A 25906-nucleotide genomic window follows, 5' to 3' on the forward strand; every position below is an offset into this window, starting at 1 on the left:
TTTAGCTTTTACATCTGTAAATTAGACATTCTATACACATCAACACCAGTGAATTGAGAAACAGACAACACCTTCAAGACTATTAGGAAAAACAAACAAAGAACAAACTAGGCAAGTACTGAATATTGTCTTTCTCCAAGGGTGCCTTTCCAATCCAAAATTACACCCTCAGTGCACCTAGAAGAAAGACTAATTTACCTAACTTGTCAAAAAAGAAGTTCTACTTTTCAGGGCCTTTTCGTTCTGGGAAGTGATAGGAGATGACAGCAAATAAACCAGATAGTGGGAGAGTCTTCAACTATTGAAAAAACCCCAAAAAACTACAACAACAAAAAAACCCCAGGAAGGTGTGCAACAGCTAAGCATGAGTATATTGCATGCTGTTTGTCCCATCTGTCTTGACTTCGGAACACTGATGCCCAGAGATGTCTTGTACTGAGGAACTACTTTTAAAAAGAAGAAGTTGAACACGTGCACTTTTCTTGCCCCAGATGCTGCAGTGCTGCACTGATTCATGCATGTTTTACATTTTTGTAGAGTTTTACTGATACACTAGAGGGAAAAGCAACTCAGAAAAATCACAGGTTTACCTATAACAAGGTAAAAGTACACCCATACCTATGTGTTTATACACAACTGAGAAACATAACACAGTAACACAAAGGTTTAAATTCAAAAGGCAGCTTTAAAAGTTACAGAATAAGCTGTTCACTACTGCCTGCAATAGCAGTAGTGTACTCTGAATTTACAACACTCAAATTTTCATTTGATGAAAATTTACTAATATCCACACCAAAAAGGTTTTGTTCAACAATACTGGCAGCCAAATTCTGATAAGTAAGTGCGGATTCCTGCTCCAGTGCTTTTCCTATAACACTCTTGAATCTGTCATTCTCCAAATGAAAAATGGGAGATTATATTGGTTAGAAGAAAAGGGAGGGGGGAAAGCTGGGGAGACTGACAAGGTCTGGAACTCAGAACAATAACAACATTAACTTTTCTTTTGTCTGCGGGAAGGCAGCCCTTGCCTACAAAAAAGAAAGATCTCAAAAGCTTGTCTAAAACTAAGGGAATATGAGGACATGCAATCTCTCATATATAGTCTGAGAAAGTGAGAAAGACCAAAAAGCCTACAGTGATTTCAATATTTTCCACATCACTGAATCCCTTAATTTTGTTTGTCAACTACTGGGACTACGAAAAAAGGAAAAAAAAAAATCTAAGGGAAAAAAAAGTAAACAAGGGATCTCCTTAAATTTGTAGTAGTTGCTAGATAATCAGAATGCTTGTCTAGGAATGATGGAACAATGTTACTGAAAACAAATCTATATTGAAAGCCTACACTGCCTCCTAACAGAGTTCAACCGTTAGCTAATTCCTGACAGATCCAAAGTGGAATCTCTTTTCTATTAAAACAGCGGCCTGTAAGGAGATATCCTCCCCGCAGCTCTGTGCCAAAGTAAACAAATTACTCCCTTTTCCTCCTCTCCCCAGGTCCCCTTTGCTGTATCACTGTAGGGCTTCACTGACAGTATGTCCTAAGCTTGACTCTACTTCTTTGTCGCTATCTGTATTAGAGCCACCTGAGAATCTGAAGCAACACTCCCCATCACACACTCACGTGGAGGGCTGAGGAAGGGCTGCAGGCCGTGACTATACATACCTTCCTCAGAAGACCCAACACAGCATGGAAGAAGACTATCCCAGGCAATCTGCAGGTTCACGTCATGGATTTCTCCAACTGTTTTCTTTTCAGAACAGTTCCCCAAGCACAATGAACTTGGAGAATTCATCACAGAGCATTAACTTTTCACACAGGCTACTGAATTATAAATTGGGCTTTGAAGAACAATCCAAAAAAGGTATCTAAACCTCTGAGGATGAAACTTACTGGGGCGCTTTCACAGCTTGTTTCTGACAGAATACTACCACTATTATCATTAATGTATTTAACAGGATTTTGTAGAATTCTGCCCCCCAAAGTGGAAAGTATGAGATTTTTCTCCATTTATTGATAAGCCACATGTCAGAGACATGACTGATGAGAAAGGCCAACCAGGTCATACAGTGCAAGTTCTTGTCAGGACAGTTGTTCTTTTCAAACATCATTTTATTGGTGCTTTGACCAAACAACTTTTAAAGAAGCAAAGAGGCTCCTGACTATTCTTCCTAAGGGCCACACACTGTCGTGTCAACATCATTTCCAGGAAAGTTTTCACAGCAGCCACGACGCTCATCCCCCCTCCCTGACCTAACACAGAAGACATGACTACATGGAGCCTAGCATCCCTGCTTCTCCATATATTCCATTACATAGCCATTATTTTCTCCACAACTACATCATTTTCTTCCTTCTATCAGCTCCTGAAATGAAAAACTGCACTAAGTATTTCTTCGAGTTACTTTAGCCTGTCAACCGTTCCATCACAGACAGTGATCCCAACCCAATGGCTACTGAAATCAGTGAAAAGATTTCTCACTGACTGAACCAGAGAGAAGCAGAAGTATTACAAGGGAATGAGATCCCTTTCCTGGCTGAAAACAATGTGACTAGTCATATTCCTGGCACAGTTCAATATTACACTGTGTGCTCAATGCTGAAGTTCAGCCAATAGCTAGAGCTAAAGTGACATTTCCTATGTAAACATTGTTATCAACACTGGTATAGATTGGCATAAGTCAGAGCTACACACTGCAATAAACACACTTCCTGCTTACTGAGAGCATTGCTTTCTCTTTAGACACCAATTCTGGTACTTCCTTTATTTGCAATTATATCATCTGGGGAAGTCCCATAAACCCATCAGAGATACTCAGCAATGATCAACGTTGTGTGTCTGATTCCTGACAAGATCCTAAAAACATGTGCAAATCAAAAAGATGGGGGGAGAGGGAGGAGAGTATTCGCACAAGAAGAAACTATGGATCATGAAGTGCAATGCAACTTCCTCAAAGTGGCATATTGTAAGCCATATCCTCGCTGTGACAGCAAGCTAGGAGAAGCTAAACGTGAAGATGAATTGATCCTGTGCAACTTTCTCAATGCATTTACATACAAAGAGGCTCTATTTCAATACCAGTGAAGTGTCAACAAGATTGCTTATAATAAACTTTATTTAAAGTAGATCAAAAAAGCAAACAGATAGATTCATTTCTTCCTCCATCTTTATATTCCTCACATTTCACAGCTCCTACCTTCAAAACTACCAAGACCTGCAGCAATTACAGAATTCAATTAGCAGCCAGTTTAGGGTTACAGAGGTAAACCTTCCAACACCAAAATATTGATTTCTGAAATTTCTTATATTTTTATCTCTCTGTGTCACAGAACACTGAGTGGAACTAGCTTCCTCATCATAGTGCAGATAGCCAGCTTGAGAGTAGCCATTTTTGTCAGCAGCCACTCTGAGGGTATTAACACCCAAGACTTGTCAAATCTGGACTGTCCTTGTTCAGCATTCCATCAGGAGTGCAATGAACAACGGCTATACACACTGTCAAGTCTTTTAAAACAAGTAAGTCTCATCCTTCAGAAAGGAATCTTTATTAGATATACAAAGTTCATTATCAATAATATCTTACCCCCCTGGGAAAAAATACTTAGTTTTGCCTTCATGCTTTGTTCATCATATTATGCCCCTGTTATGTCATTCTGTGTTTTTAATAGTGCTGCTTTTTTATTGTTAATGGAGACAAAGGGCTGTAGCTCTATCATTAATGTCAAGTTGTATAAAAAACATTGTCCTCCAGAACTCAGTTGCTTTGGACTTTCTAACTAGGAAAACCATTTTCTAATGCAAATAATATTTTATTAATGCCAGAACTCTGAAAAATTCTGACAAGCAAACTGCTATTATTTTGTATATGTGCACATAAGTGCCTGCCTTCTGTATAGAGGAAAATGCCGTCCAGGTATAATATGCCATTTGAAAGGAAAACAGCTCTAGGAATCAGCAGAATACTAGCTTCATGGGAATCAAACCTTTCCAAATCCCCCCTATGCTTTCAAAGGTTGTTAGGGTTTACAAAACACACGTCTGTGTTATCACTCTTTTATGAAAAGACTTCATCAGTGCTACCTGAAACGAGCCGTTTCATTGCTGCTAATAAAAACTCCACTGCAACTTTGCCCAGTGGTCCAGCTATATATCAGCAAAGAGCATTTGGGGGGGATGAGACAGATGTGGCACACTGCGCCTCTGAGATGACTGGAAAAAGGAAGCGGTGAATCACTGAACATGTGTGTTGTGCCAGTCAACATCACCTGATCAAACCAGAAAGTTCCCAGTAGGGCAGGTGCATCCCTGATGGTGAGAATCTGTGGTTCTTTGAGTACCAACAAGCAGTAAAAAACAGAGCAACCTAGCAGCATCTAGCCTTTCTTGTGAGGGACTAAGCCTCTGGAAGGCACAGGGAAGTATATTCCTTATTTAACAGTTGTTTGAATTTTGTTGGGAGTCATCTGAAACTTTCTTTTAGGAGCCCATTACACTCTAGAAAAGTAATCCTTTGCTTAAATCAGAGATGAAAAAAACGTTATTGTGCATAGTTGTTTAATACGTCTTTGAAATTAGAAACTAGGTTTCCATGTTTTTCTTAAAAGCAAATAAGCTTTGTTGCCTAATATTGTTGTCAAATTATCGCGCATAGGGCAATTTTTCAGAGAAAAGGTCAGTAATAGTTGCAAACACAAATTACACTTTCTAAATAATCACAAGACATAGTATGCATTCAAACAGCAAATTTTACCAAACCTAGATGGCAAAAGAGTTAGAAGAAAAAAAAAAAGAAAAATTGTTTTGATGATTTTGATGCTTCTGCATAATGTCGCAAATAATTTTGTTCAAAAACGTTTGAAAATACCACATGTAAGTCTACTTAGCAGAATTACAGTAAGGTCCTCTACTTGATCTTTCAGAAAAATAGACTGAGTTCCTGAAAAAAAAATAAATACATTGGAAACTTTGCCCTTTCGTTGACCAACATTGTTGTATTAAATACTATAGTAGTAACGTCCTTCATGTTTAGCGTTCTCCTGTAATGAGGTATTTTTTCCCCTAGAATTTTCCAGATTTCATTTTTTTTGAGAAAACACAGAGTATGATAGGACTCTACCAAGTCAAGAGAAACTGAACTATTTGCTATGTCTAGCTCATTGTGACAAAACAGTATTCAGTTGCAGCCCTTTACCTCATTAAGAGGTGACATTAACAAACTCCTACTGAACTCGGTGACACTAAAGAGGACTGCTAAGGTACCTTAAATGCAATACCTTCAGAGTTGGTCATGAAACGCGACTGAGAGACAACAGGATACCCACTCTGTAGAAAAGTGATTGATACTGGAGAACAAAAAGGACACTTCTTCCTATGCTTCTATGTCAAAAAGCTAGAGGAAAGCCAATAAGCATTTGGAGAGTAATGAAGTTGTAGAAAGATGACTCAGTCTAAGGATGAGGCTAACATCCTTCTCAAAAGAAGGTACATGGGCAACATAGCTGCTAGTGAAAAGTTCAAAACAGAAGGCAGAAACAACTGCGGTCCCAGAAACAGCTAATAAAGTACATAGGCTTTACACTTTAACAGAAGTAAATTTAATCTACAGCATACATGTTACTGTTTGTGACTGCACAGACATGCACAGACTTGTATGAGCTGGCAGCATTCAAGAAATAAATGGCTGGACCATACAAGACCTTCTGTAGCTGAGCCCATACTTCCAACTAAACTTTTCACATTATTCTGCACTAAGCTACAGAGTTATTGAAGCTACAAGCTTGAAAGAATAATTGAATGAAATGATCATGCTTTCCTCAGTTCTGAGCTTATAAAAATTAATCATACATAATACTACAATTGTTTAAAAACACCCATATTCGATCCATACTCCAAGCAACCTTTTCAGTAATAACAAATGCCTTCCACATCCACCTGATCTCTTTAAGTAAAAAGCAAAGCAACGCTCCCTTCAAAGGAAAGTTAGATACAGTGGATTTAAAGATGATGTGCAAAACATCTGAGAGAGGGTTTTTTTGTTTGTTTCAGTCATGTCAGATATGAAACTTTTCTAGACCTATGGAATAACGGTCCTGACACCACAATTTTTGCTGGTCTAGGCAAGCTACCTCACTTCTCATCTGGTGACAGAGACCCAGGTACACTACGATTCCTGACAAGGAAGGGTCCTAATCTTCAATAGCTCCACAGTTCCCATCGGAAACACTCCAGGTCACAAACAACCTAATAAGCACAGTACCAGAACAAACATTACAGACATACTTTCCAAGCCTTTATAACATCCAAAAAGCCAGACTCAAAAGGCCATCCGAGTTACTCCCACAACTACTGTAAAAACCTCTAGATTTCCAAATCATCTGCAGTTAAAATGAAAAGACAGGTAAACAGAAGCAGAAGAAGGGATATTAAACTGGGTGTAGACATCCAAGTCTTAAGAGCAAAATCCCAAAGAACATCACTTTTCCCTAGTTTTTCCATTGGGCAGAGCTAGGGGTTAAGTTAAAGCATTTGAAGTTAAATTAAAGCATTAACTTAAAGCTGTAGGACCACACCACCCATTTGGGTGGGAGGTCCCATGGAGGGGAAGGAAACCTGTCCCTTGCATAGACACTCGCTCCTAACAAAACCTTAATTTTCACTTTGGTTGTGGAGTCTACATTTATAGCAGCCCGCTCGGTTTTGCAGAAAACACAGCATTTCAGCTTCAGATTTAACAGGTGCAGTGACACTCTGCAAATACTAACACACAGCTACCCAGATCTTTACTCTAAATTCTGTTGCTTCACTTTATTTCCTAAGTCTTCTTTCATAGTCTGACAGTGACAACTAAAATGATGTAGTTAAAGTAATAAACAGGGAATTTTAAGTAGCCTGTCAAAATAAGTGACATTTATATCATTTTAGTCTTAAACTCTCAGGTAAAGTTCAATTCAAAGTAACTTCTTCATTATATAATCAAAGGCTAAAAGTTACCTTCCCCATTGAAAGATGTCACATTATCTCTCTCAGAAATTAGTGGGCTCTGCATCATTTCTAGAAACAGCATTTAGTACTTAACAACAGCTGCTTCTTCATTAGACATATGCTTTTCTTCTTAGCAATTAAACTTTTTCAAAAGCACATCAAGTCAACAGAAACCTCTGGCATTTTCTTTGGAGCCTGCCGAGTTATCAGCAAAACCAACAGGCCACTGACTGACCTTCAAGCAACACGCTTGCTCCAAAAGCTGGCGAGTGCTGTAACTTTAATACAACCAAGGGCAACGATATCACCACAGAAGGAACTCCCCTTTAATTTTTCAAGGGAGCAGAGATGACCTGGTGATTTTGGATTTCTGCCACTCCAATTAAAAAAACATAAAGAAATGTTTAGTGCTATACAATGTGAGACAATTAGAAAAAAATGGTGAGGCCAGGAAAGAAATACGTGGTAAAAAGAAATGCTGCAAGAAGGGGCCTCTACTTAAAGCTTCATTCTTTCTGAAATTCAACAGTCTTGAGTAGCTCACAAATGTTGCATGCTAAAAGGACTTCAATTTCTTTGCACTAACAGAAGCTTTAAAATACGATTTACATTTTTTTCTAGGCTCATGCATCACCCCTGAAACACCTGCAATGCATTAAACATTTAAATCCCCCCTACTTGTAAAATAGGTGACTTTTCCCCTTCTCACAGAGTATCACTGGCACCAGCCAAGACTTCTTACCATTTTTGCTTTAAGCTTGATGTTTATTAGAAGACCAGAATCGGGGCAGGTTTCTTGCCCTTTGAAAGGTTTTTGATTTGTTACTTAACTAAACATGTTTGTACAGCTTTCTTCATATCTACAAGTCCTTAATCCACAAGATGTCAGTTGAGGCAATAATTATATTAATAAATTGTAGACAGTCTAAGAAGAAAAGAAAGATGGAGAAGCATTTGGAATTAACATGCTGTGAATCAGTCCTGCATCATCCTTTGTCAGTGGCATTAGCAGGCTTTTTTTTCCCCCTTCTTGTTGCCTTTTAGTAATAATTTTCAGTGCGTTTGACACATTTCATCTCACTCAATGCACTGAACCCTAATACAAGAGAACACCAGTTTGTCAAACATACGTTATTTGAGGATGCATATCAGTTAATCTTAGGCAGCTGACATTGTCAAAGACAGCCACACTGGCAAGAGCTAAAAACATGCTAGGCAAGCAGGAAAGAGGGATCATGCGAGAGCACAAGCGTGGCTGCTGAGATACCAGCACCACCCAAGGCCAAAGACCCCCCCACATTCCTGTCCCTCAGTTCTCCTCAAACCAAAAGTCTCCGACACCAGGCTCAAAGCACACGTTTCCACTGGTGCTGACAAGGGGAGCAGCAAACCTGAGAAGTCTAGTCATCCTCCTGGTACAGCATCCAGCACCAGGTATTTTAAGAGCAGGATGAGAAGACGACTCCCTTCTGAAAAGACTTTCTAGTTGTCTACAAGGGTTTCACAGAAGCCTCTGTGAATATTTATGGGTCAAAGTAAAGCACTTGACTGAGTCTTTGCAGCACTGGGGCCAATATTTGCAATTCAGGATACCCATACTGTTTTGCTGCTATGAACATGAGAGCGAAGTCCTAAAAGGTTCTATAAACAACAAACAAAGAAACAAAAAGGCATGCTACAATAGCAGAACTTCTAGGGATGCCAAGCTTTACATTTTAGTGTTTCTTACAGCTGTTTTTAGCAATCTTAATTTCTAAATGCATTCAGTCTTCAACTGGAGGATCATCATTCAAAAATCGGCCATTTTAGAGATTATGCAATATATCCATGAGTTTTCTCCCTCAAAGTTCACAGGAATTGGAGACATGATAAAGTACATATGCTACAAATCCTCCAAGATTAGTCTCTATTTCTGTTTTACAATTTAGCTCAAATCCAGATGTGAGACAATATGGAAAATAAATCATTTATTATAAAACCAAAATTCTTATTTTTTCAATTTCCAAGCCCATTGATATTATTGAACATGGTTACCTGATGTTAGGAAAAAAAAGTGGAAATCAAGTGGACTACAGCAGCAGTAAAGGTATTTTCTACATATTAGTACAAACTTGCTGTTAATTTTTTTTTTTTTAAAGGTTAAAATAAAAACCCCCCTCTCCTCCATTCTGGTTTATTTCACATACTAACACTATTTCAGATTTAGTGACTTTTAAAGTTACCTGTTTAATATTTGTTTTTTCTATTTAGATATTTAACAGAATTAGATGCATAGAAAGTAATTATTTTTTGTTTATTGCCCAACTTGGCTTTAAAAAAAAAAACCACAAAACCCTGAAAAACCCTGATAAAGACTTAAATGAAGAACAATTCCTTGAATCACATAACTGATTTCTTCCAACCAAAGGGCTTCACGTTGCTATCCTTACTATCCATTTCTGCCATCTCACAAGACCAAAAACATTTGCTAAAAAGATTCTTTCAAAAAGAAAAGTATTTATGAGTCACTCTCCAGGTACACTGTTGACTGCGAACAGTGAAAATACTTCAGTGGTAATATTTCTTGCTCTTTAATGAGAGACTGTTTTACTTACTCAAAACAATTTTTGTACACTATTAATTTCCAGAAATTACTAACAGATACTTCTCCTATTTACAACTTCCAAATAAAATTGTATCTGCCATTCCACCAGTGGAAATGCTTCTCATAAGGAATTTGCTTATTTTGGACTCAACAAAGAACCAGAGAAAATACCAGTAGAGAAATAATACTCTTTGCCCCAGCACATTTACAAGGAATGCTTTGCATCTGTAGGATTTCAGGAAGTGACTCATTTTCTTATCAAGAAAGGGTTAAAGTTTTATTTGGGAAATCCCCCAGGAGGAGAGATGGTAAACAGGTGTTGGTAGGAGAGAACAGAAGGAAGACTGCACCAAACATTTTGATAGCGATGCCTCTAGTCTACAGTCCAAGATCCCAAGATCTTGAAACGTTCAGGTTAGAAGGAAAATATTCTGACATAGAGCAGCCAGTTCAGAACAAATTGTCTATGAGTTCAACAGCTGAAAACATTCACTCAGAAAACTTCTCTGTTTAAGTAGCCAAGGATGTCAAAGAGCTGTTTTGTTTCTCACATAAGCAGCCCATTCTGTACTACAACACTTTGTAGTTCCTTAGAAAACTTTTAAGACAAGTGGTCCTAGATGAAAATCATTTTCTTCTAACTATAAAAAAGAAAAAAAGAAGCACCCTTTTCATCTGATCCATGATATAATTTATCTGTTGCACTAGAGACATGTAACTTACAAAAGGAGACGGAAACATTATAAATAGAATTCAAGGAACATTTCTTTTTCCTGTTCACCATACCAAAAAGCAATCACTGCCATCTCTACAAGAAGACATGGCACAAAAATCTTCATCCTGAAGCAGGCCAAGTTTGGAAAAGAGATCACCAAGTAAGCACTGGAGAGCAGAAAGTGGTTTATATAGCTCAACCTGAACTTCATCACAAGAAACCACCCTCCCAGCAGGCACTAGTAGGACTTTTTATTAAGGAAAAGCAAAGAAAAGAATAGCAGATTTGGGTGGGTTGGTATAAAGAAGATGCAGGGATTTTGTTTTATAGTCTTTAGTAGAACAGGCCCCACTTGTTCCTTGTTCTACACCTATGCAATACCCTAAGTCTTTACAGGAAGAGGAGGATTTCACCTGTCAGAACCAGTGTGGGAGAACAGGGTGTTGGTGATACACTCTGGGGAAAAAAAATGTGGTAGTTTTACAAATGAACTTTTCCAAGCAGCTGGCAGAGTAGAACGAATACAGGTCTAAGACATTTAATGCTTGGCTCAATAGAAAATCTCCACTGCATTTGAGTGAGGCGTTAGGTCAGTCTTTTACTGCAGAGATGTAAGAGCATTCAGGTACACTTTAATCTGGCCTGCCCCAAATACATTACTTTCGAGAGAAAGAAACTGTATCTTTAGCAAATAGCATACATGTAAAGTAATCAGAATGGCAAGGGAGACACCAAAAGCCCTTCCTCATTTGAAATGCAGTCAGCATCTCCTCTGTGAGGCTGATGAACATACAAACTTAAAAGAAATAGGAGCGCATAATTAGCTTGACTTTCATTAATACCCAGTAAGGTCATTGTCAATCTGACCACTGCTATATATAAAATTTCCTTCAGAGGCTGTGCCTAGGAGTCTAGATTATGGCTGTGACTTCCCCACCCCATCATACAATTGCATAATTAGATTTTTCACAAATATAAAAAAACCCTTTCACCCCACCCATGCAGCTAGTGGTGTCAGCTTTAGAACATATGTTCTCTTTGCAAACATGCAAACATCTTGTGATGGATACTCTGACAAGTGCTGACACTGCTATGAAAAACCAATGCTTGGCTACTAGATTTTGTGACAATGCCAGGAGAAAGAAAAAAAAAAGTTAATTCTTTTCTTCCTACCTCCTATGGAAGACAGAGATTTTAAAAATGATAGATTAAAAAACAAATTAAAAAAATAATCAACACATACCCACAATTAAAAGGAACATTTAATACTCTAGAACAGAGCTTTAAATGTAGCATTTCATTCATCCTCTGGTATCAGGAACCATAAGAGGGAAAAAGTCTGCTTCTCCTTCAATCAATACAATCCCTTAAGAGTCTAAGCTTCAAAACATTCACATAAAATATTAGCGTTATATATTTGCAGTAGATAAACTGAACCAGCAAGACAATCAATCAATTTTCAATTACTTGTGGCAACTAGATAAGATGATAGTGCACACACTAACAGCTGACAATAGTTACCTAATGAGCAGGCTCATGTCTTACCGAAGTCACGAGCCTCTGGGTTACATAATTAATAATAGCCATTTACAATCATAAATAAGTATTTCCTCTTCTGTCTTCATGAAGAAAGTTGATTAAATGTAAACAGAGATGTGCCCATCACAAAACCATCCAGTGTAACTTCTTTTTGCAAGGACTATCCACTGCCTCTTATGTTATGAGGAGGGAGTTCATGAAATGCATTAGTAAAATTTCAGGTGTAACAAGAGCGTTAACTTATTTATTACTTTGTACATCACAGCATTCTTACATCCCAGTAGATGTGTTTGGAATAATGCCATACTTACAACATCAAACTTCTGTGTGATGTTCCCCTGGACATCAAGTAAATAAACTTTGCCATAATGTGTTCCCAGTGCCAAAAACTGTAAAAGAAAGAGACTGATTACATAAACACAAAGACACTGCAACCAAAACTACAGCAATGCTAAATGAACTCTGGGATGTTTAGCAGATTAATGATTAGCAGCACCAGGGGAAAAAAAAAAAAATACCACCACCTTCTATAGACAAAGCTTATTTTAACTGCACCTAAAGAATAAAACAGGGCTTCAAGCCCATATTACTGTGATAGTGCAAGTTAGCTGTCAGAATGAGTCATGAGGACCCTCATCCACTGACAACTAATGGTGTGTCTGCAGTCCGTACACACTGCCTGATGGACTGTGGCAGCAAATTAAAAATGCAGCGTGAAAGCAAGGACCAACACAAACCTGATACAGTTCCTAGATCCTTTCCACAGCTTTGTTTCAATCATAATGATTTCCTTTGGGCTTGGTTTTTAATTCTCCTCCATCATTAGCATAAAACCAAACCATTCAAACACAGCAAAAGGCCACCGGTAAGCCACTGGTAAAACACTGCTGGATTATGGAAGGTCTCTGACAGGGCATTTAAGCACACAGATAACCACTGGGTTTGCTTTCCTTCACGTAGTAATGTTCCTGCATTGAACACTCTCAAGACAAATACAGTTTTCCTCAAAAATCTCAGGAGTTTCATTCTAAAAAATAGTAGCAAATAAAGAAGCCTCCACACAAATGCATGCTATCACAAACTTATTTTGATACAAACAAGAAGGGAATTGATTCTGAGAGATCTGCTGTTAATTGAACCATGTGAACTACACCTAAATAGAAAAGGAAGAACTTCGGTACTACTTGATTTATGACAGAGGTTTCTTTTATTCCCCCCCTCCCTTCAGCATTACTCAAATAGTCTAGGCTCCTCAATTCTCTGTATTTCACTGCATGTGAGCATGCTTCATTGCAACCTATAATGAAATGCTCAAATTTACAGGCACTGCTAAGCGTGTCAGTCAGGCAGCACAATCTTTAAAAAATAACCTTACAGAAAGTCAAGGTTTAAAAGGATTTATCAAAATGGAATTGCTTAAAATGAAATTTCAGTTCAGGCACTTAAAATATGAAGCTACATTAAAAGGAGTCAAGAAAGGGAAAGAAGGGGTTCATTAGAAATTCATCCCCTGCAATGCCTTTCACTCCTGCAAGGTTGCCTTTTTTCAGGAAGAAAAAAGTCCCCCGGGTAAAAAAATCAATACTGGTTAATAAAACATCAGGTGTGCAGACATAACTAGGTATGACTATTCCACTGCACAGGCCTGCTTGAATGCACCAGGTGCCATGACGATTAGTCATCCAGTGCAGACAGCAAGCCTGGTGAAAATATGATGCTTTAGCAGTGAAAAGAAAAAAAAATAATTCTGGGGGGAAATTAGTCTGAATACAGAAGGCAGATTTTCAGGATTCCCAGCAAAGTTAAACTGCTTTAATCAGAGGCCTGTTTTACATAGTACTGTATAATTTCGTTAATGATGACTTAGCAGGTGTTTTCCTGCTTTTGCAGGGGAAAAAAAAAAAACAACAAAAAAACCCCAACAAAAATTCCCAACCAGAATAAAACAGAAAACACCCTCGCAAAACCCATAACCCAGCTTCATTTTTAAGCTCTCTGTTCTAAGAGACCTACTCCTAAAAGACTCCAGTACCTGTCTTCTAACAATATTGATCCTTCTCATAAATAGTGTATCCAGTTTGTTGAAAAGTAAAAAGTGCTGGGATACTTAAACAGCTTTCTCGTATTGTCACTCTTTGTGACACTATAGTTAAAGCTGTATCTGTGCACATCCTTATAGAAAAATCCTGTTCAACTCTCGGCTTTCAAAATTTACCTGAGGCTCAGGAGAAAAAAGGTAACACAAACAGGCCACAGACCAGAAGGAAACACTTGCCAATTTTCCAAATATCTGTGTAATCCTAAATTGTCAAAAACATTTTGAAAAGATTTATTGTTTTCATTCGCACAGTTAAAATACAGGCTTCATCTTAAGAGCCTCTTGAGCCATGGCAACAGTCCTTTGAGTAAAAGAAACACAGCACAAGTCAATCTAAAAATATAGCCAAATAATAGAGATAGATCCCTCAGCAATAACTGTTAAGGAGCTATTACTGGCTGTGAAAAATTATACATTCAGAAAATAGCTATTATGTTTTACATACTAATAGTTACTGATAAACCATTAACTCATACTTTCAGATGCTCCACAGCATTCCTCAATATTTTAAAATGTTCTTCAGTATTTATAAAAGAGAAGAAAGCTCAGAAAATAAAAAAGGAATTGTTTAAATCATTAAAACAGATGAAGTTTCTTCCTTGTAACAACAAAGGAATGTCTCCTCGTAAAATTTCTTTACTTTGCCTCGTCCATCACTTTCTCCCTTTTATGCTCTTACAGGTCTCAAACCTTACCAGTACTAGAGCACATGCCTTCCCTCTCCTTGCTTTTAACATATTGCATCAGGGACAGGGAATAGGGAAGTATTAGTATGACAGCCCCCCAAAAAACCCCAAACAACTAAGAAAGGCATATTGTAACTACTGTCTTCTACACTGTATTAACAGAAACTCAGCTGTCTTGCACAGCTGAATACATGCTAAGTTGGCCCCTGGCACGATCAAGTCTGTGTTCAGTGATCCAGACTGCACAAATAAGCACAGTATATGCCAAATTCCTTTCTGAATGAAGTTGGGACTGTATCCCATTTCTAGTTCATAATGTTATCCATAATTAAAATCAGGTGAGCATTTTCCCAGTAGCTTATGTAAATATCACATCTAACAAATCACTTCACCTTGAATTCTCACCTCATTTTCTCACTGAGAAAGTATGGATTGTTCAACACAGGTTTACCATGAATTTTGTTTATATTAGTGTTCACTTGCACTGCACCTCTAGGTTTGGCAGCACTTCTACACAGAAATATATTGATGCATAAGCATATATAAATATATAAAACCAAGCAGAAGTTCTGTCTCTGCCACAAAGTCACATAATACCTTTTCATGCACCGTCATGCAGCTGGCTGCATCCTTCTGGAGAATTTCAGTCACTCCATTAGAGAGCCGTTCATACTTCAGCTTAGGTTCTTCTTCACTCTCATCTTCCTAAATTTTTAAGAGTGTAAGGAAAAGGGAGCAAGAGAAACAACCAAACATTTAGAAGGTTTTTTAAAATAAAAAACAACTTAAAAGATACCCCAAAATTATAACACAGCAACAGGCGAAGATGGATCACTGCTATCTCTTAACAACAGCCATTACAATCAAAAGCCAAACTTTAAAATTTTATCATTGGAGGGGGGCTTGGGTTGTGCTTTTTTTGTTACAACTTCCTCTTTTTACTCCAAAGTTCTGGATGCAAACAATGACTGTATAGCAACATATCAATACAGCTGTAAGAGGCACTTAGTCGGTATCTAAAAAGCAGGAAAAAATGTACATGTGTACTTTGTTACGTAAGGTTAGTCATTCACAATTTAGAAGAAAAATATAAAAAGGGATGGATATGGAAAAACGGATGATGTTAAAATAACATGTGCCACTGTAGCCACAATTAACTCTAAGCTGAAGCATGCAGGTTACAAGAAACTTCAAGACCTTTACAAGACGCTGCACCTCTGTAGGAAGGATAGAAGCAAAATGCTGTAAATAAAAATAAAAAGAATCCACTAGGAATAAGTCAATTTTATAAAACACACCAATGGGTTTACGTTAGGAAAAAAAAAAAAAAGTATAATTATGTTGTTACAAAACCATCTGGGAAAAGGATCTGGACACAGCATATTCCTAATGATCACCTATATCATTTTCACATTAGGAACTTTTTCTGGTAAATACCAAAGCTTTCCTCTCTTTCTTTTCAAGCATGTTATGCAATATCACCCAATCACTACTTAGATGCAAAGAAAGGTGATGCATCAAGTGGCACAGAGTGAAGAGAAAGGAGACAGAGTTAAAAAACACAAGCAGCAAATTCACTGATCAAAGAATTCCCAACATGTTTATCTCTTAGAAAAAGAAAATCCAAGGTGCAATATAGCTCTCTGGTCACAAGCATCTATCTGTAATAGATGGTCTACTGAAGTTCAATGCCAGAGAGAGATTTCATAGGCTTCAGTAAGCCTCAGTTAATACTGTACATGCATAGACATACACAGACCCATATACATCCCTTGGTCCTCACTGGGAAACAGTATACCTGCAGCGATAGTCTCCTGCACTTACTATTAGTTCTAATGAACACATCAATGTTGAGTGTGTTTCCCACATAAAACATGTCTTTCCTTCCTAAGCAACCAGAATATACCAGTGCAGTGCTCTAGTAAAGGAGCACCTTTACTTCCTACCAACCACTGCTCTCCAACCCCTAGAACAGAAAATAAAAATACACAGTGTGAGCCTATAGCAGAACTGTGTTTGTGCAACGTTCTCTTGTAGCTAATGATCTGAAAAAATAAATTTGGAAGATAAACATGCTGACTTGTTAATAAAACGTATTTTGTTCAAAGTGCCTTTGGTGTACTAAAGCCAGTCTTTCCCACGTTAAATATTAGAGTGATTTACCATGTGTGCTACCATCACACATGCTAATAAGTACATACCCTCATACAAAACACATAAAATCCATACGGACCTATGGAAACACTCAGTATTTAGCCCCATGCTTATATAAATATGCTGCAAAGAGAGGCCCTTTTAAAATGTTATTTGGGAGTTTTATGACAGAATACAAATGGGATTAATATAGGGATGTCAGCAGTCCATGACGTAGCAGTCTGAAGTGAGGTGTCAAAATGTCCACCAAGAAACAATTTTATTCAGTAAATCTAACACTGAACAAAGTTGTTACTAGACAGAATGACAATGTCAAATTACAGGGCTGTATATAAATCAGCCAAATTCCCTGTGCCTACAGATCCTTAATAAATGACTACAGGGTAAAAGGGAGGAAGTGAAGTCAAAATAAAAAACATGTACATGTGATGGAAGGAAGGCGTATGGAAGTATGCGTCCATTTTACAGCAATTAATACATTACTGCATTTTATACATTGCTTACAAAGATTACACTTGAAATGCATGGGTAATCATTGAATAAATTCATAAAAGTAAAAACTGAACTCCAGTCATCTAGTGTTTATAAGATCCCACATGTTGCTGGAGTCTGGACATCCAATGTGCAACCAACGTGAAAAGTTAATTCTACTCTCTTGAGTAGTTTGCATAAAAGCATTCGTCCATGGACCATTAGATAAAGTTACTGTAAATAAGTTTTGCCTGTCTTATTTATGAGTGAAAACTAAGTAATTTTTCCTGCACGTGCATACACAAAAAATATATACTTTCAAAAGTCAGTGCACTGGAGCATTCTGCCAAGCTTCGAAAAAAGTAAATAATAAAATGAAAACTTCAAATATGAGGCACGATGATGTAGCCATTTCATGCTTTCTTGACAGGTATCTTTTATGTTAAGTAAAACTCAAGCTAAAAGGTGAATTGAAATGGGGTGGGAGCACTTTGTAAACAAAATGAAATTAAAAAGGTGATTTGCAAAAGGCAAGATTTCTCTACTGCTTCAGACTCTACCTGATATATTAAATGCCTTTGATGAGCTCTTATTCAGAATATCAGAATTTAATAATTTTAAAGGTACTTTTCTATCAGGAAAAGATTTTTCTGCAGTCTGAACTTCTAAAGTAAACACAAGCCAGTGTTAATAAAAAGCAAATCAATAATTTTTGTTAAATTTTAATAATCCTGAAAACCTACAAATAAAACCATCAGCAGCCTGAGTTGAGATGACAGTTAGCTGCGTTTCTATGACAACCTAGAGGAATAGTACAAGTCCTGACTTGCAGCAAAGCTAAGATATAAACAGAGTGACATTTACCCCATACAAGAAAACTCACAGCTTTCCTTTTTTAAAGAAAAAAAAAAAATCAATTGCTCAACTAACATGGATTTTTACTAAGTGTATGGCACTTTTAATTAAAGAAGTCCTTTAAACCATCCTACAGGATTCTAAACACTAGAAAATAAATTTTATAGCACCTGCTTCTTGTACCACTGCTTAACACTTCTTCCGTATTTTCTGCCTGAAAAAAACTAAACCAAGCCCAACAGCATTAAATTTAAAAATTATTGATGAATATATTAAGAGAAAAATAAATGTATACTGCACAAAATGTGTAAAGTGCTCCATACATGGCAGCCTTAAATTCTGAAAGGGAGGAAGACCTACAGAGCACACAGGAGGAAACTACCTTTGTGGTGCTGTAATATAATGACCATTTTTCAACCACAGGAATGCTAATTTGAAACTCATCTCATTTAGTTTTCTACTGCCTATTGCTGCTGAAGCTAACCATCAAACTGCTAAAAATATGCTGTAAAGAACCTGTAAAGAGCAGGTATCTGTAACCATTTCCCACTGAAAGCACATTCCCAATTGAATTAAATACTCTAATTAATCAGTAAAACTAATCCAAGTCCCTTCCTACTAAGAGCTCTTCTATTTGTCACTGCTGAACTCCTGAATCAAAAACAAAGCTTCCCAAACCTAACACCTAGTAGGTGTGAAGCTCGCTACCAACTCTTCTTCTGGAGCAGATTTACAAAACTGAGAAGAGCTGCAAGTATGCGATCAGCTCTCAGAAGGCCAGTACCACTGCAAGGGATGCTCATCTGCCTTTCTGAATGCCGGTTCGCAACCTTCTTCAGATATTCTGCCCCATCTTTCGTAGCTTTGCCTACAGGAGCAACTGCGGTGGAATCAGGAGTAGGAAAAAAAAAAAAATCCGAAATCAGTCCTCACAAAGAAAATTTCCAGAAGGAACCTGTGGGCAGTTCCCGGAGTTATTCCATTAGCCCACATTTGCTCCTGCTGCAGAGGATCTGCCCACAGGACAGTCTGTCACATGAACTACATGCTCTAGTGATTGCAGATACTCTAATTATGTTACGGGCACTGACAGCAAAGTGTCATCCTTCCTGCACGATTTGCCCTCCAAGTTTTTCAAAGCCTTTATGGAAATAAACGGTGCATACATTATAAGGCAAGTGCCCTTCCTCTTTGCTGCACATCATCTGTCCAGTCCCAGCCAGAATTCCAATTACTATAGGTGGCCATTCCAGGCTTGTTTACGTCTGCAAATTTTGACCCTGCAAAGCATATAAACTCAAATACAAAGATACCTAAGGTCCATCACTCAAGTAATTTCAAAGGATCTATACTCACACCCTATTGCAACAAGGCCGTGGTGTCACAGGCCTTCCTAAAAAGCCATGTCATGGGAGAGAAAAAAAAAAAAAAAAAAAAAAAAAGACAAAACCAAACAAAAACCCCACAGCTCATTTTCATTTTTTTCATGTTTTCTTTCAAGTTCATGTTGATTTCAGAGATTATAAGAAAAATGTCAAATTAGCTCATTTTCTCCTAGGTTAACAACCATTAAAAATACTCTGCCTCTCTGTATCTTAGCAATTTGTGAAAGTAGATTTTCTTGACATTTAATATGGGCCAGATCTTTGGAAACCCACTTAGAACTTACTAAGAAATCAGCATTTTTATTTATTTAAACAGTCATCACTATCACACAGAAGAAAAAATTAAACTAAATAGTTAGAGTTACAGAATTATTAGTTTACAAACTATATGAAAACCTTTGGTAGAACCGAAGAAATCAACTCCATTTATTTTTAAGTTAAAACAAAGGTTCACAGAACAGTTTCAGTTATGCAAAAATGAATAAACACATCCTTAGTGCTCTGGTGGGGCCAGCTTCACTTATACTGAAATTCAACAAATATAAAAAAATCCCAACAACAAAACAAAACAAACAAAAAAAAACACAAAACAAAAACAGACAAACAAACAAATATAAAAAGCCCTCAAGCCCCAGAATGTAATCCCCTGGGAGAATGAATGACTTCTCTTCTCTATGTACAGAGCACAAAGTGCAGCAAAATACACATCAGAACTCAGTCGCCAAGAACACGTATTATATTTTTGGTCTTGACATCTTGACTTGATCCAAAGCATAACCACCTCCAACTGTTAATTTTTTAATGGAAATGATGTCTTAACCAGGGGGTTGAATTGGTTGTCTCAGTTTTGGTTTTGAGGGAAGGTGAGACAAATCCCCCAGCTGACATGGGAGCAATGGGTGCTTATCCAAGTGGCTGGTACCCTGCTGAGAAGCAGAATGGGTGACTTCTAATCATGCTGCTACAAAAGGCTCCTCATCAGCAACCACCAACCCCCAGGCCAGCCCCAAAACCTTCCTATCACCAGCACTGCCTGGGAGGGCAGGACTGCACCAGGGAGGCTGGGCAAACCTCAGTTTGGACAAGGGCACCCAACAAGCACCTTACAAACTTTTGGATAACTATCACAAGATTTCCACAAGCATGCAAGTACTACCCAACAGAAGATGCAGCTAAAATTTTTTATTTAACCTTCACCTCATTACCACACCTGGGAATTCTACCACAGGGGTTGTAATGCCTACCTTGGCCTGGGAAAGGAATTATGATTATTTTCAGTCTTTATCCTCTACAGTTCATATCCTGGACCTTTGCTAGGACGTGACTATCTCCTTTCATTCAGGGTCAAGAGATACTGAAGCACAGATTTATAAATGAACCTGACTTTAGGTTTGCTAAACCCCACTCGCCAAATTCTTCAAAGAAAATACACACCTAACGCTATGTCCCTCGGACAAGCAAGTTCACTGTTCCATTAGGCTGTTCTAGCTAGTTCTCTCTACCCAGATCATATTTAGACTAAATGTGGCCCAGATTATCTAGTAATCCAGATAACCAGACACAAATCTCCACACTCCCAGTACCTCCCCAGGAATATCGACATGCAGCATTACTCACTTCCTGCTTTACCATATTTTACACAAAGATACTCTCTTTTTCTAATAGCTGTATGCTAAAATGCTGAGACTTCCCATATTTTTGTACCTAAAGGCAGTAATTAGGCCTGACAAACTGTATAGTTTCTCCACCCTGGAAATAAGGCTTCAGTTTCGACATCTTTGCTCAGCCAGGAGAACGAGCAGTTTCTCCAGCCTGATTTGGAGGGCAAAGCAAGATGAGGGCACAGCAATTCCTCACTGCAGCTCTGGCGGGCTGGGTCTGCTGACGGGACTACTCTGGATTTTGGGATGCCAATGGAGAAGGAAACAAGTGACTCTGATCACAACGTTACCTCAGACAGATGTTGAAGGGGGTGGTGTGCCTGCAAAGCACCAGTCAATCCCACCTATAATCCAACTATCCAAAACCAACATCTTAAGGGTGCTGGCTCCCAGTGTAACGCTTAATCTCCACTTTTAAGAAATACAGCACTAAGCCCTCAGTAGCAAGAAGCATAACCTAGCCTTCCCCTTCCAAACCTGCTCAGGTTTGTCTCCTGGCTACCCACAGACGGACCTTTGCTGATACCCTAATTCCTCCCAAACTCTTCACCAAACCCTCCCAGCCCGGACTCCCATCCCAATTTCAACACCTTCCAGTGTGCCTGGCAGGACTCCCATTTTCTTACTCTTCAAAGCCACCATGTCCTCAGCTGGAAGCTCACTTACAGCCAGGCAACCTTCACAGCAGAGCAGCTTTCCTATACAGCGTTTTTAATGACAGCCTGGCATGAAACAGCTGCTCAGAAGACACCAGAAGCCAGAATGAACAGCTCAGCAAATACACTAAATGTGGATCTCAGGAAAAGCAGAGTGCAGCTCCCATCCCAGCAGCACAACCACACCAACTCACAGACACTCAGGGAGACAGAGAGCAAGACCGACCACTGAGCAAGAGGATTCGGAAATGCAGACAATTACTTTCCTGTATTTCCATGTCCTCTTTCCATGCCTTAACAGCACAGATGCTCTTCAAATACATGGAAGGAAAAAGCAGTTTTATTTTACTAACTCAGGGTTCACATATACAAGTGAACACACGGACCATTTTCAATACATGGGAATGTGGCTAGTGGATTAAAAAATTGAGCAAAAACTCTGCTACAAGTGAAAACATCACATGGGACCAACACATGACATAAGACATGCAGGAGGATTACCATTCTTAAAGCAGTTTTAGAAAATATTAAAAGGCAAGCTGTAACAAACTGCTAATGCCTGTTGATGAATTTAAAGAAATAACATCATAATGTCACCATACAGTTTGGAGATACCTCCAACTTCTACCCCAGATCATGTTTTAAAGTCCCTGTATTATTTGGTAATAATACTGGATAGAGTTTTTTGAGAACATGAAAATGAAGAAAAACTCCTAATCTTTACCTATTAAACGACTTACCATGCTCATAAGTATGATACACTTTGGTTGTACCTGTGATGGGGTAAATCAGCCTTCTCCCCCTCTTGTTATATTCCCATTTGATAGCCACAAAACACTCAGTCCTCATAAATCCCACTCTTACTTTATGATTGCAGGCATCAGATTATCACTTGTACTTTAAAGACAAGAGGTAAAACCTTTGAACCCCCTATATTAAATTGGAATTGGTGTATCATCTATTTGATATAAGAAGGGATCCAAGAATAATTTGGGGCATTTATCCACTTCTCTCTACCCCGAAAGCAAACATCCTTTTTGTTTCCTTGCACCAGCTTCGAGTAACCTGACCTGCTATTTACCGCACTGAGTGTACATGCCAGCAGTCTCACTCTTCCTCAGCACCATTTGGAACGCTCCCCTTATTTGAAGATGATGACCAATTCTGGTCAGAAATTGTGGGAGGAGGGCAGTTTGCTTTTGGAAAGTTTTAGAAGTCAGACTTGTCAAGAGATGCAAATTACTGAGGTGGGCAAAGAGGACATATTGCTATCTTTGTAAAAGACAGTTATTTACTCAAATTTCTTCCATTGTAACATCTGACTTATTCAGTGTTTGCCTCTGATGCCGCTATTTTTCAAGAAAACCACCCACGGGACAACCTATTGCCTGCCATTCTGACGTGGGAGTCAGAAAAACCCGTAGCCCAACTCAAGTTTCTTCTCACAACATCTGGAACCTAAACACTGGTTTTGGAAAATAATTTAAGCAATCATTACTTCCCATAAAAATAGCTGGAAATGCACAATGCTAAGATTTGCCAAAATGTATGTTTTCACTGCTGCAAAACCAGTAGTGGATTGTTACTTTGTATAATCAAGAAACACACAGAGTACAATGTAAAAGCCCAGTCAGCCCTTAAAAAGGTAACACCTCAGAATCATGTATTAAATACCTCCAAGCAGATCTGGCCACATTTGCTCTTTAAAAAGATTCCTGTGTTCTAAAATGATGAAAATGCCACCCCTTCCCTGCTGCCCATTTCTAGGTCTCACGCTGCCTTCTTTTAAAAGAAAAAACAGATTCAAAAGCAAACCAGAAGCAAGTACTCTGTCTTCCCCTGTTTTGGCAGATAAATCCACTTGTGCTGAAGAAACAATTGACACAGAGCAAACAAGGAGAATTATAGTAGGAGAATACATAACTATTACAAAGTGCAGCTTCATCATTACTGTTTCTCTATCCCTAGGATATGGCTTCCAGACTTGTGTTCCTGTCTCAATGACAAAGGGACTACCTATGCTATTTTCAGGATTAGGGTCCTGACTCAATTTCTCTCAATACAATCAAATCTCTAACACTAAAGGGATGTCAACAAAAACTCAGACTAAGGCCTTTAACCTTCAAAAGCCCAGTTTGCTACATAGAGCACAAATTGGAACACAACTTTATAGCAAGTTGTTATTTCATTTACTGTGCTGAATTTAAATATTGAGCACTTTACCAGACCCTCTGGAGACTAAAACTTACTGAGAGACCAGAAAACTCTTTTCCTCCATTACTTTCATACTAGAAAGTTTGTTCCCATAAGAAAATTTTAACAAAGCAGAAAAGAATAAATGAGTTGGTTCAAGAATGAAAATAGCAAAGAGCATTTCATCTTGAAGTCACTGGCTCAAAAGCAGGTAGAGCAATAGTGAATAAAAGAAACATCCATGGTCTTGTTTATTAGCCTACTTAACCAAAACTGGGGAAAAAAAAAATAAAGAAAAATTTTTTTAATTTCATCGCTTCCTATAAAAAGAGAGGTATATTATAAAATTACTGATCTCAAGTGACAACCTGGGTTGTAACTTCAACAAAGATGCAAACTACCGAGGCAGACATGAAGCACGTATCATTATCTTTGTAAAAGACCTGATTATTTACTCAAGATTTGTAACAGTTGCAGGACAGCGCGAAAGAGCACAGGTTGCTGTATTTTGAGTCCTATATAAACACAGATTTTGTGAGAATTAACATAGTTTGGATTAAATGTTATAATAATTTGGAATAAATACTAAAAATATAGTCAAGTTTCCAACCTGCATGACAATTAGCTTCTATTCTGCAACTATTGCTACACAAGACAACAAAAGGCATGAAAACATAAATTTCTAAACCATGAAAACACATCTGTGACTTATGCTGCTAAAAAAATTTTCCTCTAATTCTACAGTGAAAATACAGTAATGTGAGCTCAGTTAAGGAAGTGAAGTGAATAACCTCCCATCCAGTTCCTTTATGATTCCTCATAAGGCAAATCACTAGTACTTTCCCAGTACTTGGCTGTAAAATTGGTAAATATGGATTAGGATGGTAAAATTTCACACAGCAGCTTTCTGTTCTCCCCAGCCATTTTCCGCAGGGATTTATTTAATACCTTGACCTCTCTGGGAAAATGCAGATATATACCAGGAGCAAGGAATTAAGATGATATGGCTGCCTGTGAATATGTATCAAAATGGGCTGCATTCACAGTATGAAATGACACACAGATGAAAGGCAAAGCAGAGAGCATTTTATTTCTTCACAAAATTGTTGTGGTATACAGAATGTCACACCATATTTGCAGAACACCAATTGAAGATTCACTCCTACAAGTTTGAAAAAGCTGGGCACCAGCCAAGCTGTGAAGCAGAAGTAACACACAGATGACATACTGTATATGAGCAATCATCATAAACGTCATGTCAAAAAAAAAAAAAAAAAAGAGTAGTAAAAAGTCCATATAGTACAATTTGGTTTCATTTCAACTCCCATCAATTTGTTTTATTTTACTGGTCGTTTTGTGCATGCCAAAGAACACCTGAAAACTTTCAAATCCACTTCAGTGTTCAGAAGCACAGGATTGGTGCACCCACGTCAAGTGTACCATCCAGAAGCACCACAGGATAGGCTGTTTTATCTTCCATGTCCAAATCCAGTTCCAACACTGAAAAATCCAAACACAGTTCAAGTCTCAATGAAACTACGCATTTCTACTTGTATTTTCCTTCTGCTGACTAAGGAATTTGGGCAAACATTTGTTTCGCCCGGGAACACTACTCAAGCAGCCTGGTTGCCACCTTGTGATGTATGGCATACGAAAACCCTACAGTGCAGTTTTGGGAACAGCAGTTTTTAAAGTTCACCCCCTCACCACAGTAGAAGAGCTAGATGGTAAATGGCTGAACTTCCCTACTACTTTCCTTTTTCCATCCCAGACTGTTATTCCACCCAGATGAATACATTTAGTATTTTGGAAAAGCCACATCTGCATACTCTGTCAACACACTAGCTTTGCAATTGCATTTAATTTATGTAGCACACACAGCAGCATTTTTATTTTTTAATGTATTCCACAACACACAGATAGAACAGG

The 25906-nt window shown here is 38.1% G+C and overlaps 1 protein-coding gene across 1 annotated transcript in view; it reads right to left on the reverse strand.

The window, feature by feature from the left end:
- VPS41 (VPS41 subunit of HOPS complex) overlaps nt 1-25906 on the reverse strand; it is a 110710-nt gene that overhangs the window by 74614 nt on the left and 10190 nt on the right. The window contains exons 3-4 of the mRNA XM_033007122.2: nt 15200-15307; nt 12130-12207 (exon numbers count right to left, since the gene is read on the reverse strand). Of these exons, the coding sequence (XP_032863013.1) occupies nt 12130-12207; nt 15200-15307 (186 nt within the window). The remainder of the gene's footprint in view (nt 1-12129; nt 12208-15199; nt 15308-25906) is intronic.

The sequence above is a fragment of the Tyto alba genome, unplaced genomic scaffold (assembly GCF_018691265.1).
Source record: "Tyto alba isolate M040663 unplaced genomic scaffold, T.alba_DEE_v4.0 Super-Scaffold_46, whole genome shotgun sequence".
In the NCBI taxonomy this organism is placed as follows: Eukaryota; Metazoa; Chordata; class Aves; order Strigiformes; family Tytonidae; genus Tyto; species Tyto alba.